This window comes from Dipodomys spectabilis, unplaced genomic scaffold (assembly GCF_019054845.1).
Source record: "Dipodomys spectabilis isolate Male_0828 unplaced genomic scaffold, ASM1905484v1 ptg000669l, whole genome shotgun sequence".
NCBI lineage: Eukaryota > Metazoa > Chordata > Mammalia > Rodentia > Heteromyidae > Dipodomys > Dipodomys spectabilis.
Genome location: NW_024871346.1, coordinates 17,612 through 35,068, shown reverse-complemented (window position 1 = coordinate 35,068; position 17,457 = coordinate 17,612). Strand labels below are relative to the sequence as shown.

The 17,457-nt window shown below is 49.1% G+C and overlaps 1 protein-coding gene across 1 annotated transcript in view; it reads left to right on the top strand.

Annotated features, from left to right (window-relative positions):
* Positions 1-17,457, top strand: part of Hcrtr2 (hypocretin receptor 2) — a 49,191-nt gene that overhangs the window by 23,136 nt on the left and 8,598 nt on the right. Inside the window, exons 2-3 of the mRNA XM_042671873.1 lie at positions 11,085-11,263; positions 15,389-15,632. Coding sequence (XP_042527807.1) covers positions 11,085-11,263; positions 15,389-15,632 — 423 coding nt within the window. The remainder of the gene's footprint in view (positions 1-11,084; positions 11,264-15,388; positions 15,633-17,457) is intronic.

The window sequence follows — 17,457 nt, the reverse complement described above, 5'->3', positions numbered from 1 at the left end:
ACCTGGGAATCCCCCACCTCCGGTTCATTTTGAGGTCCTATTGCTGTGATGCTCTGCTTCACCCTGGACCCAAAGCCTCCCACTGAGGGCTCTGGGCGGAGGTTTGCAGACTGTCCCGATGAGCAATTCTGATCCACTAGCCAGGCCTCTGTCCTTCCTAAATGTAAGTCCATCTCGGAGCCCATCCTGATGGCCGCTCCTTACGAGCATCCAATTTAACGCATTCAAAATGGAACACATCATGTCCTCCCACGGTGCCTGATTTCTCTGGTTCTGTAATTTGTCCATCATCATCTGGGGAGCAGATGTGTCCTCACCCACTTCACTAGATGCATTTTGTATACAAATGACTTTTTTTAATTTCAAAGATCTATTCTGACAGAAACATTTAGCCTGAACCTATAATTAAAAACTTAACAATACTAATAGTTGCTTCAACGAGCATCCTGTCTTTGTCCATGTGCAACTATTTACATCAATTTGCATGTAATTCACTTTCATGCCCATTCATTGGGTATGAATATTACTTAGTCAAATGGGCAATTAATTAATATAATCTTTACATATTCACTTATCAAAATGCACCGCACAGCTCCTGTCTCCCCGTGTTCTCCCGAATCGGTGGTGTAGGCCTCTGGGGCAGCTGCAGCCCTGCGTGCCAGCCTCTCCTCTGCTAATGGAGCTAAGTGGAATTTTGAAAAAAAATATTTTCCTTGCATAGAGTTGAAGTTACAGAGGAAAAACATCCCGACTTTCTCTGACACGACGTCTACACAGGTCTCAGATTACCTTGTCTAGTGAGTCTTCACCTCAGGGTACGTTTGTTAGACTCTGATTACAAGTCCCCTAGACTGCATAAAGATCAGGTTCTGCCATAATAACCATAATAATAAATAACTATTCAGTGTTAGAAGTCTATTTACCGTGTGACAGAGATCAACTGGGAAAAGTTTTCTACATTTTATTTTATCTATTTTTGGCAGTCCTGGGGCTTGAACTCAGGGCCTGGGCACTGTCCCGGAGCTTCTTAGCACTCTGCCACTTGAGCGACAGCACCCACTTCTGGCCTTTTCTGTGTATGTGGTGCTGAGGAATCGAACCCAGGGCCTCATGCCTGCGAGGCGAGCGCTCTAACGCTGAGCCGCCTTCCCAGCCCACATTTTGCTCTGTTCAAAACATAGTTTTCAGTGGCCCTGTCACCCATGCGTGTGCTCCGTGCTTTGGCAAGTCGTGGAAGTAGTTCCGAGACAGGGCATGCAGACACACTTCTCCATGCAGAGGTAGGAAGAGAGAAGTGAAAGAATGTGCTCAACCTTCCCGGGCTGTAAAGGATAAAATATGACTGAGGTACTCTTAGTGTATCTGTTTTTGTTCAAGGAGAGTCAGTGTTATAAAAGCAGCATGGTGATTTAACAAATGCATCTTTTCTCCTTTGGGAAAGGAGAGAGACCTCGTTCACGTCCTCCAGATCTTGGAGGGAAGATTCTTCACCGTTGCTAGTACAGCGTTTACAGGGTTGCTTTTTGTGAGAATTTAGCGAGCACTTTCACCAGTATGGTTTGGAGATGATAAATGTTTCTTCCTGCTTTAAATTTTCTTGTTACTTGTTTTTTTGAGCAGGCTTAGATTATAACAGGGTACGGTTTTTTCTCCAGTATGACTTCTGTTTGAGATTTGTAGCATACTCATTGAATCAGTGGCTAGGAGCCACAGATGAGTCAGTGTGAAAATCCTTGGGTGCCACGTTGGACACTTCCTGATTACTGCTCCGTCTCATCTCACTTTTTTCGTACCTGCATTAGGACCCAGCTACCTCTGTACCAGAACTTTCACTCTCTCACTCCAACTCTCCTCTGCATTTTCAATTTTTCCTTTTTGTTCTTAGAAATTATTACTAGATAATGGTTGTTTCTGATTTGTTCATTTCTTGTGTTTCCAGTTAAGGTAATTTTCTCCTTGGTGTCTGGGATAACAAATGTCCTTCGCATATTCTGTTTGTTGTGCCCGTGTCTGATCTTAGTTATCCAACTGCTTTTAATCATATGTCTGTTCTGAGGAATCCCAAACATTGATACAGAAATAAAATATCAGTGTCAAAGTTGGCCCATGCCACTTCCATGCAGAAGGCGTCTCTAATCTCCCGTGTCCTCCAGGCCATCTTTGAAAGAAGAAAACATAGAAGCAAGTTATTATCATCCTCTTGCTTAAAACCCTCCAGTCATTTTCCTGGTCTGTAGGACAAGTTCCGGACTATAGCAGCCACATTGCAGTCCGGCACCCTGTCATGGGAAGTTAAGAAGGAGCCAACAGGAGTTATGACTTTTCTGTGGTAACTGTGGGGGTGCACAGCTCCTGTAGATGAGAACTGGAGTTGTGAGAATTAACTGACGGGTGTGTGTGTGTGTGTGTGTATGTGTGTATGTGTGTGTATGTGTGTATGTGTGTGTATGTGTGTGTATGTGTGTGTATGTGTGTGTATGTGTGTGTATGTGTGTATGTGTGTGTGTATGTGTGTATGTGTGTGTGTGTATGTGTGTGTATGTGTGTGTATGTGTGTGTGTATGTGTGTATGTGTGTGTGTATGTGTGTATGTGTGTGTGTGTGTATGTGTGTATGTGTGTGTGTGTGTATGTGTGTGTATGTGTGTGTGTATGTGTGTATGTGTGTGTATGTGTGTATGTGTGTGTATGTGTGTGTATGTGTGTGTGTATGTGTGTGTGTATGTGTGTATGTGTGTGTGTGTGTGTATGTGTGTGTGTGTGTGTGTGTATGTGTGTGTGTGTGTATGTGTGTGTGTGTATGTGTCGGAAGAGGGAGACATTATGCACTCAGGACCCCCACACCGAGTTCGGTGGCCTATGACATGGACCGAGGTCCTATGCCATGTGTGCATGTCTCGTGTGCAATTAGTACAAAAGATGTGCAAACACCCTGCAGATCCCTGTGGACTGGAGAGAAATTCGGGTGAATCCTGAGAGGCTGAGCTAGAGGCAGGGCTGTGTAGTTATTTTCCTGCAGAGATGAAAACGCGTGATGGGGGAGGTGGCTATTTCCCATAGGCAGGTCTCATAGTAGGTTGTTCAGTGTGCACGGGAGCCCTCCGTCCCTGCACAAGGGCAGGTGCTGGGCCGGGCCGCCCTCCCCGCTCCCTGCCTCGCTCCCGTCTCCCTCCCGGCCTGTGCTCACGGTTAAAGCAGCTGCCTGCTCCCAGCACCTGCAGGAAGGCCAGCCGTTGGGTTCCCACGGCTCTGCTCTGGAGCCTCTGCCTCTCAGAGGCCCTCTCTGAGCTCACGTCCCCTCTCCTGGCTGTGCTTTTCCTCTCTGGAGCTTCCGTGGAGTGTCACCTCCCTGCAGCACTTGTGTGATCACATGCCCCTGTGCCGTTCCTCCCCGCCCGTCTCTGGGCGCGGATACCCCAGATGTCAACATGCTCCCTAGACAAGCCTCCCAATGGCTCCCGGCCTCCTTGGATACCAGCACGCAGGGTACCAGCACACAGGGTACCAGAGCCCGAGAGATCCCCACCCCCAGGCCAGAAGGGGCGGTGTCACACACGTAGGTTTTGGAGCGAGTAAAACTGGACCCTGTTTTAAACATGTGGTCTGTGCAGATAGAGCAGCGCTTTGAGCAGTTTCTTCCTGTGCATGTTAGATAGCTGCCCGGGCGGCACATTCCGGCACACAGGTGCGTTTCCTGGCAACGCCTCACCCTCAATCCCATGGAAAGGGACGCACGGTGTTTGTGCACTGTGCTTCTGAGGCAGAGATGCAGGCCCGGCCGAGCCTGGATGTGGAGGTGGAGGGAGACAGGGCTGCAGAGGTCTGTGTCACCATCCACAGCAGCGGGGGGGGGGGGGGGGGGGGGGGGGGAAGGGCAGAAGCCACCTCCGTCATTGTCATCGCGGGAGGCGGGCCGCCCCTCTCTGCTTCTTCATGGACACCTGGGCCTGCCATTCCCAATGCTCCCTTCCAGTCCCATCCTGCAGAGACCACTTCCAGGAGCTAGCCTGGCTGGGCCCTGGGCCAGCTCGGCCCCCGTGCCTTTTGTCTTTTGGTTTTCATTCAGAAAAACATGTCTATTCACCATAACTTACTCCTTCACATTTTAGTGCAAACAAGGTTAGCTGCTCTCTCCTTCCCCTGCCTCCTTCCCTCCAGACCTCCCCCATCCTGTCTCCCTCCCCCTGCCCCTTCCTGGCCTCCCCCTGCCCCTTCCTGGCCTCCCTCCCCCCTGCCCCTTCCTGGCCTCCCCCTGCCCCTTCCTGTCTCCCTCCCCCTGCCCCTTCCTGGCCTCCCTCCCCCCTGCCCCTTCCTGGCCTCCCCCTGCCCCTTCCTGGCCTCCCCCTGCCTCCCTCCTTTCCTTCTTGTCTCTTTTCCCTTCCTCCTGCGACTTCTTCCTTGAAAAAGATATAAAGCTTAATAGGAAAGGAAATATGCTTTTAATTGAATGAGCGTGGCTCATCACGAGTACCCTCACCCCACACCCCATCCCCAACCGTCTTCCTGTCTTCCTCGCAGGGATGGCGGCTGACTGGGGAGAGCGGTCTCCAGGTCTTCCACTGACACTGTGTGGCGAAGGCTGGAACTACAGTATTTTCTACACATTTCCTAAGTAAATAGAGTTTTATACATATGTCATGTAATATATAACAATCAAAAATCGTTACCCTGTATATCTTTGACGTAGCTATATTCAGAGACGTGCCAATTAAACAAACCTCAAGCCTACTTCTAAACAGTAGCTTTACATTTATACCCTTATTATCATCACATCACACTTTTACTTTACAAATATCTACCATTTCTGCGCACAATCACAAGGCTGCTACCTCTGATGCTACAGTAGTAGACTGGGATGCTGGTGTTTTACTTCACTATCTTAGACTTTACTTCACGAAAATAGATTTGATGGACCTATTCTAAGGTTATTTCTAGGCATTTCTGTTCTGTCTGTAGGAACTTTGAGGAGAGCAGGAATATAAGAGGAAATGTGGGGGAAGACAGACCTGCACCTCGGCCCGTGAGTGCGTAAGTTAGTCTAGCCATTGCAGAGAACCGTATGGAGGGCCACTGGAATTCTAAACGTAGACCTGCCATATGATACAGAAATCCTGCTATGGGGTTTATACCCAAAGTCCATGAAATCAGCATCCTAAGAACTGCATGCACGCCTGTGTTTACTAGGTCAGAAATGGAGACAGAACTTCTACCAACAGATCAATCCATTCAGAACACATAGTGTGTACCCTTCTAGAAACATCGAAGTCCTGGCGATTGTGAGGAGAGAAACAGAACCGGCGGTTACCGTGTCCACCCGTCGAGTACAGAAAAATGCGCTCGCTGAGCTCTGGAGTCTACCACAGTGACTGCTGCCAGTGAGCACAGGGGCCCTCACAGCCTGAGACGGGGGACCTGAGCCCATGAGCAGCGTCAGGGCTGCGTCACCCCGGGCTGAGGGGAAACCGCACCGTGCGGGGTCACCACGGACGACACCAAAACACAGTCCATTTCCAAGCACTCGAGGAAGAGACCGTTACCAGAGAGAAGACACGGCGGCTTGCGATGGAGCCGGCTGACGGCGGTGTATTTTTTTAAATGTATGTTCTTTCTTATCATGAGGCTTGAACGCAAGGCCTGGGCGCTGTTCCTTAGCTTTTTCACTCAAGGCTGGCGCTCTACCATGTGAGCCAGGGCTCTACGTCTGGGGAAAGCGTGTTTACATTACAATAAACTAGACACAGCACGGCCCCACTGTTGTTCAGGTGTGGGGGGACCAGGCCTCCCTGGGTAGCCCAGTCTTGCCTCTGCTGGCCCGGTGCTGGGCGGCAGGGGCGCTGCCTGGGTGGACCTGGCTTGCGTTGGCCGCGTCTGCACGTGAATGCAATCGCCTTGCTTGTGTTCATGCTGCGCAGCCCCTGCCGCCAGCCACCTTCCAAACGCCACTGCTTTCCAAAATGCCATTCCTTACTCTCTAGATATTCTTCTCTTCCCACCGCCCCCCACCTCCCATCAGAAAGGAAACGGAGAGATGAAGGAGAGATGCGAGAAAGGCCCAGGGTATATTACATACGGCGATATCACGTTGAAACCTCCTGGTATGATCAATATATGCGAATTAATTTTAAATCGACTTAAAAAATCATTGGTTTTTTTCTGTGTATGGTGTGGCATGCTTATAATCCCCTAACATGGGAAGTGAGCAGAAAAACCAATGATTGTAGAAGCCAGTCTTGGCTCTCTATTGAGTTTGTACTCAGTTTGGGATAAATAGAGAGATGCTGTCTCAAAAAAAAAAAATCACCCAACCAATCAACCAGCAAAACAGCACAAATGGAAACCTTCCTCTGTCCCTGGCTCAGACGCCCCGTGACGGATGGAAATGTAATCATGAAGTCATTGTTCTTTTGTGCTTGGCTCATTTCCCCAGCGTGATGTCATTGCTCCATTTTACCATTACACAGCTCTAAAGCAGTTGTAAAACCTTAAAATCAGCTTGACATGTTTAGTACAGATTTTTAGAGGCGTGGTAATGCAATAATAAATCATATTTTGATGTTATATCTTATAGTCAATTACTACGTGACCTTTCGTGATTCATGTATATTAAAGAATCCTGGCTGCACTGTTGATGGTGTTTGAATCCAGTTGGATTCAGAGCACTAACCCATAAACACTGTGTCACTCTAAATTTCTCTAAGTGAAACGATTGCTTTGAGAGTTCATCTTTGTCCATATGTTTTGATGTATGAAAAACCAACTTATTCTAACTGAAACTAATAATTCCATTCTCGTAGAATGATAAATTCATATTTATTATCCCTTGTGAAAGCCAATTTAATCTTCCATTTGGGGCCCATGCAATAACCAGTACCGGGCTCAGGTCATTTTCTAAAGAGTTTAGTCATGTGTGATTTCAGCATCCTGGCCTGTGGTTTTTCACAAGCAGTTCAAGCTCTGCAGAGAAAGGACTGGAGCCTGTCTGTATCTCCTGCCTTACAGAGAAAGAGAGGCAGGTGTGTGGGGAGGAGGGAGAGGGGAGGGGGGAGGGGGGAGAGGGGAGGGGGTAAGAGATTGATTTTTGTCTTCTTGTCAATCCTGACTTTCAGGATCTCTGGTTGAGTCAAATCCATGTGGAAAATGGCGCTTCATCGACTCTGCTTTCTCACCTTCCCTTCTCTCCCTTTACTGCCATGCTCTGTTGTTTCTCATTGATCCCTGGTTTGTGGGGAGTCAGCCTTAAGTGGAGGCTTCTTCTCTGCAGGCCGACGTGGACACTGATACCCTCCACAGACCTGGTATCGGGTGTAGTGACCCTGTGCAGGTCTGGACCGCACCGAAGCTCATCAGGAGAACTGAGAGCAACCATGTGAGAAGCACGTGCCATGCAGAACTCTCAGATTTCATTGGAAAGAAATGAAGAAAGGGAATGCTCTTTCTGTAATCGCTCTCTTGGGAGAATATCCCAAATCAGTAGCATCTTGTAAGTATATGTGTGAGCAAGGGCAGCTCAAGAGTGTCCTAGGAAGCAGATCTTATTGTTTTGGGGAGAAATGTATAGGAGCCAAGAAAAGTAATGCAAAAGAAAACGCTCACTTTATATTAGTACAGAGATTTTTAAAATATGCAAAAAAATGAGTGAAGGCCATTAATGGAAAGACAGCTACCACGCAGAGGAACGTGTTAGAGCAAGGGAAACTGTTTATAGCTAATGCTTACAATGACCCGGCACCGAGTACTTGGAATAGAAATAAAACAAATAAGATATGGAGGTTCAGGAGATGTTGTGGAGGTGAAAAGCACCTTTCCCTGGGGAAGAAGGAAGAAGAAGAATAAAATCAGGAAAAGACAATGGCCTGTGACCAGAAAATGGTAGTGTTCTTTCTGTTCCCCAAGGACTTCAATGGGTGAATGGATGAACCAATGAAATGTATGTTTGACCATCACACACTTCGGAAATGTGTACTTGGAGATGCGTGTAACTGGCTCTAGTCACCTGCAATGTGTTCAAATGGAGAGACAAAGATGCTGAGAGAAAAATCTCTGCTGCTTAATTTGGAGGGCAGAGCACTGGAAACAGTAGGAGCCTTCTATAAACATCAGAACAGACATGACAGCCATGATTCCCTACTCAACATGGCATGGCCATACGGTCTAACATAAAACACTAAGTATTCGACGTTCTCCAACATCTCCATTTCCTCTTTTCTTGCCTTTCTAGGAGTCTAAGGAAAGACTTAACCTACAGCACAACAAAATAATTCTGATAATCAGATACACATATGATCAAAAAGATGGGGACCTTGGTTGCTAAGAAGGCTGTAAGAGCTCAGTCTGTCCTGATAGAAGAAAGAGAGCAGACAAAGCCACCCCCTGCTCCTGGCCTTGCATCTCATTTCCATCTGTGGAGAGGGGAGGGGTAGGGGTGACGATGGATGGAGAATCCTGAGGATTGTGATTCCCAGGAAGGAAGATTTCATGGGCCAGAACTGGGCTTCTTACGAATTTGGGAGAATGCTGTGAGGGGTTGAACCGTCCCTGCTTTCACCATGCCCCAGTGAAGCTCTGACCTCCACTGCCTCGGAGAGCGGCCTCCCTGGGAAGCCAGGTAGCTGCTGATGGGATTAGTTTAGATCAAGTCCTGCTGCTCGGAGGCGGACCCTATCCAGTGTAATTATCGTCCTTGTCAGAGGTGACTGGGTGCAGACAGAAGCACAGAGAAGGTCACGTGACCCCAGGGACAGACTAGACATGGGCAGCTCAGAAAACCCCGGGGAGCCTGGGAGAGGAAGAAACAGTGGAAACACACCTATGCACAGCTCACCTCGTAGCTGTAAGACTCTACCTCTGGTTTGTTGTGATGTCATCTTTACTGTACATTTTTAGATCAGGACAAGTAAATAATATAGCATAAGGTAAAAGCAAATTAGGCCGGTAGCATTTATTCTTGGATTTCTAAGAAGGAATTAAGAACTAGTAAGCAGAAATAAAATGGAACAGATTTCAACTCAGCATGAACAAGAACTTGCCAGCAGCTAAAGCTATCAGAAAATGAACTCAAGGACTTCAGAAAGTCATGTATTCTCTGGCATAGTAGATGATTGGAAAGGGTAAATCAGTGATTTGGCAGAGGTGATCATTCATACATCAGATAATAGGTTAGGTGGAATCATTTCCAACTTAAAAGTTGTTGCTGTGTTACAGGCCTACAATACAGACTGTAGCACTGTTTATATTGTCTGCTTCAACCAAGAGTGCAGGAAAAGGACATCGGAGAAGGGTAACATTCTAATATCACTTCTAGCCTTCATTCATTGTTTTCTATCCATACTTTGCACCAATTAGAAGGTATAGTCATGGCATTCCCTTCATGTGCTGCCTCCGGTAGAGCAGCTGATAGTTTTAAGTTTGTGGAGCCGCGTATGGTGGCAGCGATTGAGAGTCTGTTGGACACACGTCTGCTTTGACACTGACTGAGCGCAACACCTCCGTGTTGCCCTCCCACCACTGCATTTCCTCAGCTCCAAAATGTGCACGGTCCAAAGCAAATCAGATCTAACCACTCCCTGAGATTTCTTCTCGATCTGTGGCATTTTCACCCTTTAGCTGAGTGGTGAGCAAGTTCCAGAAATGTGATATTCTTGACTGTTTTCTTATGGAACTATGAGAATGCATTTCCAGTGGTTAGGACAAGTGTGTGCATGTGGTGTGTGGGTGCATGTGTGTTTCAGTTGCTCGTTGGAGGTAGATTACTCAGCCGCAGCATTGTCCAGTGGAAGGCTGCCCGCGGGGTGCCCTGGCGAAGGCCGGCTGAGGCACCTGGCGTCACTCTGCTGAGTGAGAGGAAGAAGTGAAGTATTTAAAACTGAATTGCAGGAACGAAATATTTTAACTTGCCCTTCCCTGGCCGTCGATGGCCCAGTTTCAGCATTAAGAGCAGGAAACATCTTTTCCAGTACCCAAAACCCTAAATAAATGGTACCTAATTGTCTGGAGCCTTCTTTAGCCAGGGACTTAAATTTAACCAGGCGTTCTTTTATTTCTATGCACTGTAAGTCTCCTTACTGCTCACGCCATGGCTGGTGCCAGGTTCGTGGCAGCGAGCAGGGCCACAGCCCCGAGAGGACAGCAAGCCCGCCACTAGAAGCAGAGAGAGGTGAGGGCACGCTTCGCTCCAGCCCCTGCGCCTGTGTGTGTCATGGTGAACAGAGGCAGGCGGAGGGCAGGGGTGGGGAAGAAGATGTCCTGTCTGGAGAGCATGTCCGGGGGGATGGCCTTTAAATGAGGTCCGGGCCACAGGAGCGCTGTGAAGGTGTCACCAAGTCCCCTTCACTCGGGGGTGATGTAAAGGCCAGAGGCACACAGACAGGAGAGACGCGGGCATCCACAGAGGAAGCGGCTTTGCTACAGCCCCTCCTTTGTCATGAAAGAAGACAGCCGGTGTGGTGAGACGCTAAACCCCGGGCCAGTGAGCTCGTAGAGGGGCCTCAGCCACCTCCTCGTGACGTGCGGTGACGGCGTGTGACACCAGGGTCAGGGGTCAGAGCTCAGAGCTCGGCCGTGCTGTCACCCGTGTCGCATCGGCTTTGGACTTGCCCCGGGTGGGCCCCCAGTTGCTGGTTTGGGAAGACAGGAGGCCTTGTCTGTTAGAGGTCAGAAATGCAGGTGTGGGGAGCGGTGAGCATCGAGGTGGGGGTAGGGTGAGCAGCCCGGCTGTTCACATTGCTCCCTCCTCTTCGTCTCCCTCATCGACTCCCTGAGGTGTTTCTCCTCCACACCGGGGGACTAGAAAGATAAACCAGAGGTTGTTTGGGAAACTTCTGAGCCACACGCCTCCAACTCAAGTAAAAACAAACACAGCCCCAGAGGCTGATGGAGAGAGGTCTAGCAGAGTAGACAGAGGGAGCCCTGGCATCTCCGCAGCGTGCGCCAGGTGGATCGCGCGGGTCAGCAATGGAGATGCCCCGTGGCCTCACGGCCTTCGCTTCCGGGTCGGGTCACGACCCCTCGGTGCGATCTCGCCGGACGGCGCAGCCTCCTCCCTGGTCACCCCCCTTTGCTCATGGTGCATTCTTCCTTCTGAGCCAGTGTGCGTGGCGGTGTGGAAGAACCAGCACATGAGGACCGTCACCAACTACTTCATCGTCAACCTGTCCCTGGCCGACGTGCTGGTGACCATCACCTGCCTCCCGGCCACGCTGGTGGTGGACATCACCGAGACCTGGTTCTTCGGGCAGTCTCTCTGCAAGGTGATCCCCTACCTACAGGTAGGTCCTTGTGCCCAAACACAGGAAGTCCTGACATGTTACCTTCCACCGTGGTCTCAGCTCTCTGATACATTGATTACAAGGTTAAGAAACATATCTCTGCCTCACTGTTGGCAAAAGTACAGACACAAACACTTTGCTCTTCGCCCCTTTGGGAAGAACACTGATTTTAGTGAGATTATTTGCACGTGGTCATTCTGACAGTTTGTGAAGGAAATTTACATACATTCTTTGGCTCTGATGATATACATTTGCAATGAACATCGGAGATCAATAGGGTCATTAGCTGTTTTATTGGCCGAGAATAAAAGCACTCTTTCTGTATCTAATTGCTATATAAGAAACGAAGAGCAAGTGCTTTGAGAGAGTAATTCCAGAAATTATTTATAGTGATCTAAAACCTTAGAGAATGAAAAGGGATGGATGATTAGGGGGCCAGGCTCAAGCCCCTGAGAGACAGACTTCCTGGAAGAGCCAGTCAGAGTGGGCTGGCTCTCACTGTCATATTGTCCCCCTCCCTCCCCCCCCATCCTCACTCCCTCCCATCTCCCAGTGCCGAGTACAACATTCCCAGGCTGACCAAATAAGCTTCCATTATCAGAAAGAGAGAACTGGCCATGTTTAAGGTCAGAGGTTACGTGTGGAAGGGTGGGAATGCCGTGGAAGGTATAAGCCTCAGGCGTGCAAACGTGGTTTTTAACTGTAAGGTGAGCTTGGGTCTCCCAGCTGGAGGCCAGGAGTGTGGCCACAAATGAAGGTGGCAGATCTTAGAGAGAAGCAGTTCAAGGAAGAACCAGCAGATACATTCTTGTTGTTGTTTTTGTGTTTTTTGTTTTTTGGGTCCGGTCGTGGGGCCTGAACTCTGGGCCTGGGCGCTATCCCTCAGCTCTTCAGATCAAGGCTAGCACTCTACCACTTGAGCCACAGTGCCACTTCCAGCTTTTTTCATTTTGCTTATGTGGTGCTGAGGAATCGAACCCAGGGCCTCAGGCATACAAGGCAAGGGCTGTACCACTGAGCCACCTTCCCAGCCCCAGGAGACACATTCTTAAAAGCAGTTATAAATAGCGGCTCCCAGTAGCGTTTACATAGAGACATGGGGGAAACTGTAAGTCAGACAGTCGGATATTTTGCCAGTTCTGTGAGAATTCTAGCAAAGTCTATTTTCCTGGCTCCAATTATCCCCTGGTTGGAAATGCTAAGGATCATGTTAAGGTCCAAGATGGATCCAGTTGCCCCCAGTTACAACTGGCTGAGAATAGCTCCTGTTATCTGTGAACCAGAAACGTCAGAGCCACCATCTTGTTCAGATGCACAGCAAAGCCATGCTGATAAGCAAGTATCTGAGTCTCTTTGGAGCAAGTATCTTGGTCTCCTGTGAGCAACCAGGGACAACATGGCCACAGCATTGTGTAACCAGCAGACGGTGTAATGCGTGAGGCTATCTTAAATTCTTTCACACCATACGGCTTATTAAAAGCCCTACAGCCAAAGGGACATCTTCATCTCCAGAGAAATTCTGTCTGCATCTGCTTAAACAATACCCAGTCTAATTGACTCCATAGATTATTGCTCCTCCTCAGGCCAAGTGTAAAACTAATAAGCAAGCACAGAATGGAAAAGAATGGATCCATCCATTATCTTGCCCAATATTTCCTCTTGGTAGAAGGGTATAAATGCACGAGGAAATCCAGGCACTGGTAAATTATCCATACACATTGCTCCTTTTCCCTATAATTGAAATATATATTATGTAACACCCAGTCAAATTTTCAAGTTATCTTGGCATATTTAAAATTCTTTGAGCATTTGCTAGTTTGCTGTATTTTATGTGCTCTTTTTTTCTTCTAAATATAATGCAACCTTTAGATTTATGAGTGATACACTATAACATTCTGGCAAGTACCCAAACAACTTAAAAACTTCACAAATGAAATAAAGCCTAGCTGCAGAATGAAAATGACCCTTTTAGATCTTTAATAGTTCTATAATTCCAAGACCATTAACATTTATTAGACTATTAGCTGAATGATTGTCAGTATTCCAGTCACCGACCAGAGCAGTTCGCTCTTTGTAGAGAGTGAATTATATTTTTAACTGTGGAATAGGCCCAGCATAGAAAATTCCAGGAGATGATGAACAAAACCCAAGTAAAATGTAGGTGGTAGATGGCAGGGAGGCCGGGAGGCCGGGAGGCCAGGAGGCCACCCGGTGTCTCTGTGAGGTTTTAACCTGCTCTAATCTCTCCGTGCCCGTCACCGTGTGGCGGTGAGATCGTGTTAGTCACCTACGCGCTAACCTGAAGCCAGGTCGTCCTCGGAGGATGACATCCCAGGCCGCGCGCTCGGCGTGCTGCAGAGGCCGAGAACGCCCCTCCGTCTCAGGCCACTCCAATGTCCCCAATCCACGTGAGACTCGCTCCTTGCGACCACACTGTCACAAGTGGATGTCAGAGTCTAAATGACAAAGATACCCAGAAACGCACCAGCCGGAGCCCGCGCTCCGCTCTTTACACTCACCACGGGGTGACAGCTTACATCCCAGACAAAGGCCTCCTAGGAGCTGGGTGTTCATCGCACACTATTGTGTCTCACACGCCTGCAAGTATGGCAGTCGGAACAGGGAATAGTGAATGCCTGGACATCAAGGGTGCCTTGGATGCACTCCTCGGTCCCATCCAGTGGACTCATTGCACTGTGTGAGTCAGACCAGTGCGGTGCGGCAGAGGCAGCACAGCTAGCGGTGTCGGTGAGCTGACAGGACAGGACTGCTGCCATTCACCAGCAGTGGGGAGACTGGCACTCACTCGCTCCCGTTGGTTAGAGTTGGTGGGTCACACACCGCACAGCCTGATGAACGCTTCACACTGCTAATCGCTAGGGAGGATCAATGCAGCCCTGGCCCACTCGCTCTCCGGAGCAGCTGTGCACAGCATTCCTGCTCCCAGGTTTGATTGGGGTCTGGCAGCCAGAGGTGCACCAGACTATTTGTTGGGAAGGCTTGGAGTTTGGTGGGGGTAGGGCACATACTAATTGAAGACAGAGGAGAGAGATGGAGACAGAGACAGACAGAAGCAGGAGCCCAGCATGGCGCTAGGGATCTCTCAGGAGTCCAGAGTTCTCTCTGGTGGAGTCCTTCCATGTAACCCAACACTTAGAATGAAATTAGCATCTGAGAAGCTGCATCCCTGGAGTAAGTAAATATTCTTCTGTGCTTGCTGAAGCAGCCTGATTCCATGAACATCTAGAACTCCAGACTCTAGGAGGAAAGAGAGAGTTGATAGTAAAGTGATCACCATCATCATAATAATCCTAATAAATAACAGCAACACAGGTGTGTGTTCCACTGAGTCGGTAGACTCTCACCGCTCTCTAGAATCTCACATCCCATCAGAGTAGAACAAAACATTCAACGTAATTGCATAGCTGTGGTTGGGCATGTTTAAAATGTTAACATTGTTCCAAAGGGAAGAACTCTTTGTGCTGCTGAGGGTACCTACCCAGTTTTTCAAGGCAAGGTGATTTTATGATCAGAGAGCAGCTGATGGCACAGAATTCCTCCAGGCATGAACCATGTTTTCTTTGCATGCACTATGTGAGAAATCAACAAACGTACAAATATCCCTTCCTATTTGAGACTATGAAATGACATGCCCATGACTTATACATGGTAGATAGACGTAATTCCCGTCAAATTCCCACATGACAATTAAAAGCAAGGACACCTCGCACCATTCTCTTTAAGTGGAAAAGAGTTTCACAGTTCAACATAAACATACACATCGTCTCTCTTCCTTCCTGACTACTGATTCCCCTACGGGTAGAAAAGCTGAAAAGCAAAACCCATTCAGTCCACAAAGGCAGTCAAACGTTTGACGAGACTGCAAAGTTTGCATAGCCTCCTCTTCATGTCCATGAGGAAACACGTAGTTTTCTACCACTGCCTTTCAGGGGGCAGGGCGGGGGGAGGAGGGGAGGTTCCCTCCCTTGTTGACATAGTATGTTTTTAGAGTAGGAATCGCTTGCGGAGGATTTCCTTCAGCAAATCTGAATTGTCGATTGACCGTGGCCTCTCGGGCCTGACCAGGAGCCCGTGGCCGATGTGGGCTGTGTTCTCTCCCCCCAGACGGTGTCGGTGTCGGTGTCGGTGCTCACGCTGAGCTGCATCGCCCTGGACCGGTGGTACGCCATCTGCCACCCACTGATGTTCAAGAGCACGGCCAAGCGGGCGCGCAACAGCATCGTGCTCATCTGGGTGGTGTCGTGCGTGATCATGATCCCGCAGGCCGTGGTCATGGAGTGCAGCAGCATGCTCCCGGGCCTGGCCAACAAGACCATGCTGTTCACCGTGTGCGATGAGCGCTGGGGCGGTGAGTGTGCGGCGGCTCGCGAGACTCTGCGGAAACGCCATGAAACTCACGGAAGCCATGGCTTGTCGGGTGCAGAAAGCACTGGGAGATGCTTTCAGCATGCCTGACATCTCAGGTTTGCGATTAGTGTCCACTCGAAGCTGGACATGAGGAATTAAGACCATCATCTCCCCAACACCGTCCCCCCACATTCATTCCTAGGATCTCCTTATTGGAGCAATCTCTCCTAGTCTGAAAGCGTCCTTTCGCTTGATCAACATTTTCCCCCACGAGTGCTCCTTGCTGAAATCCACAGTGAACAGCCAGTTGCACAGTCCCTGACGACGTGGAAGCCCACCAGCCGCAGAGCGAGCTGCTCCCTCCCTGTTCAAAACTCCAAACAGTGGTGAGGAGGATCAAGAGCTGCCTGTCAAACTCACACCAGGCCTGCACAGGTGCAGGCTTCACACGAATATTAGCTTATGCAGAAAGCTCATGGGAGACTTTCTTCCAGATAAATAGAAGCTCAAAGCCCCTTGGGTGCCTGGGAAGGGCTGAGGGCACCTTCTGCCCTTTGAATCCAGCCTACCAGCAGCCGCTGGGCCTGGAGCACTGCACAGGGGAGTCATGTGCTGCTCCTGCCCTTGAGCTGCTGCAGTTCCGTCACGGCTTATGTAACCGACAAACTTGAAAGCAGGTGAGGGGTGGGCCTCTCTGGGGGGAGAGAGAGGCTTTTTAAAAAGACACACTGCCCCCCATAGGTCTCCGAGACTTCAGCGGCAGCGGCAGCGCCCGTGGGCCCTGCTGAAACTCCAATGGGGACCCAAAGAGGAAGACAGGGGTTCAGAAGGAGACTATTTGACTCAAACGCAACCGACGCCAGATGACAAACTATGGAATGAAGACCGTAGGAGGCAAAACCTCATAAACACACGAGACACAGAACCCATCAGTATGCAAGAAATGTAACCAGTGAGCACGACTGCAGCTTCCTCAATATCGCAACGCCATCCGCCTTTGCGCCCCGTGTCTGGTAGCTGCCAGGCAGCCACCTAGCCATTGCCCTTGGTTTGATTATAAAATCCTGCCTTCATTGTTCACTTTTCTGGGGTAATGAAAAGCTAACATCCGTGGACATAATAGTATTATCCTCCACTCGTGAAATGGAATGAAAGTCCATGCCAATACCAGGGTCAAAATGAAACACAGCAGAGCAAATGTGTATTCAGTTGAAAGGCTGCTGAGTTACTGAGCCACTATCCATGGCATATGTCTAGGAGTCTCCGTGTCCAGCACTCGATCGTGGTGAAGGTGTGCAGCCAGCAGTGCTCTTCTCATGAACCAGGATAGCTCCCAAAGCATTTAAAAAAAAAAAAGTATTGGGCAGAGCCCATGCCCACCACAGACAGAGCCCTGGGCTCAACTCCTGGCACCCATAAAACAAGAGCAGAATGAAAAGTACAGCCATAAACATATCTGAGAGGTGCTAAAAGATGAATAATAAGCCGTAACACCGTCAGTCAAATAACTGTGTCTAATCAAATGCCCGCTGTGTGCCGGTTCCCCTGGGCACCTAGGATTAATGATGAATTTCAAAGTCACTAAACCCCTGAGGTACACATCCTGAGAAGTGAGCGCATACAGAGAGAAAATGCCCACCCCGCGTTAAAAATCAAAGGCCCCCAAAGCGCCCCTTTGATCAGAAACACAGGCGCCGCGCACCTGTGCACGCGTGGATACAAGCGCTTAAAGAGAAATGGTGTGTCTTCCCAGTCATTCCACACACCATCACAAAGCATTTTATGACCTTGCCCTATGAGGCCTAGACAAGATCAAGTCCCTTCTC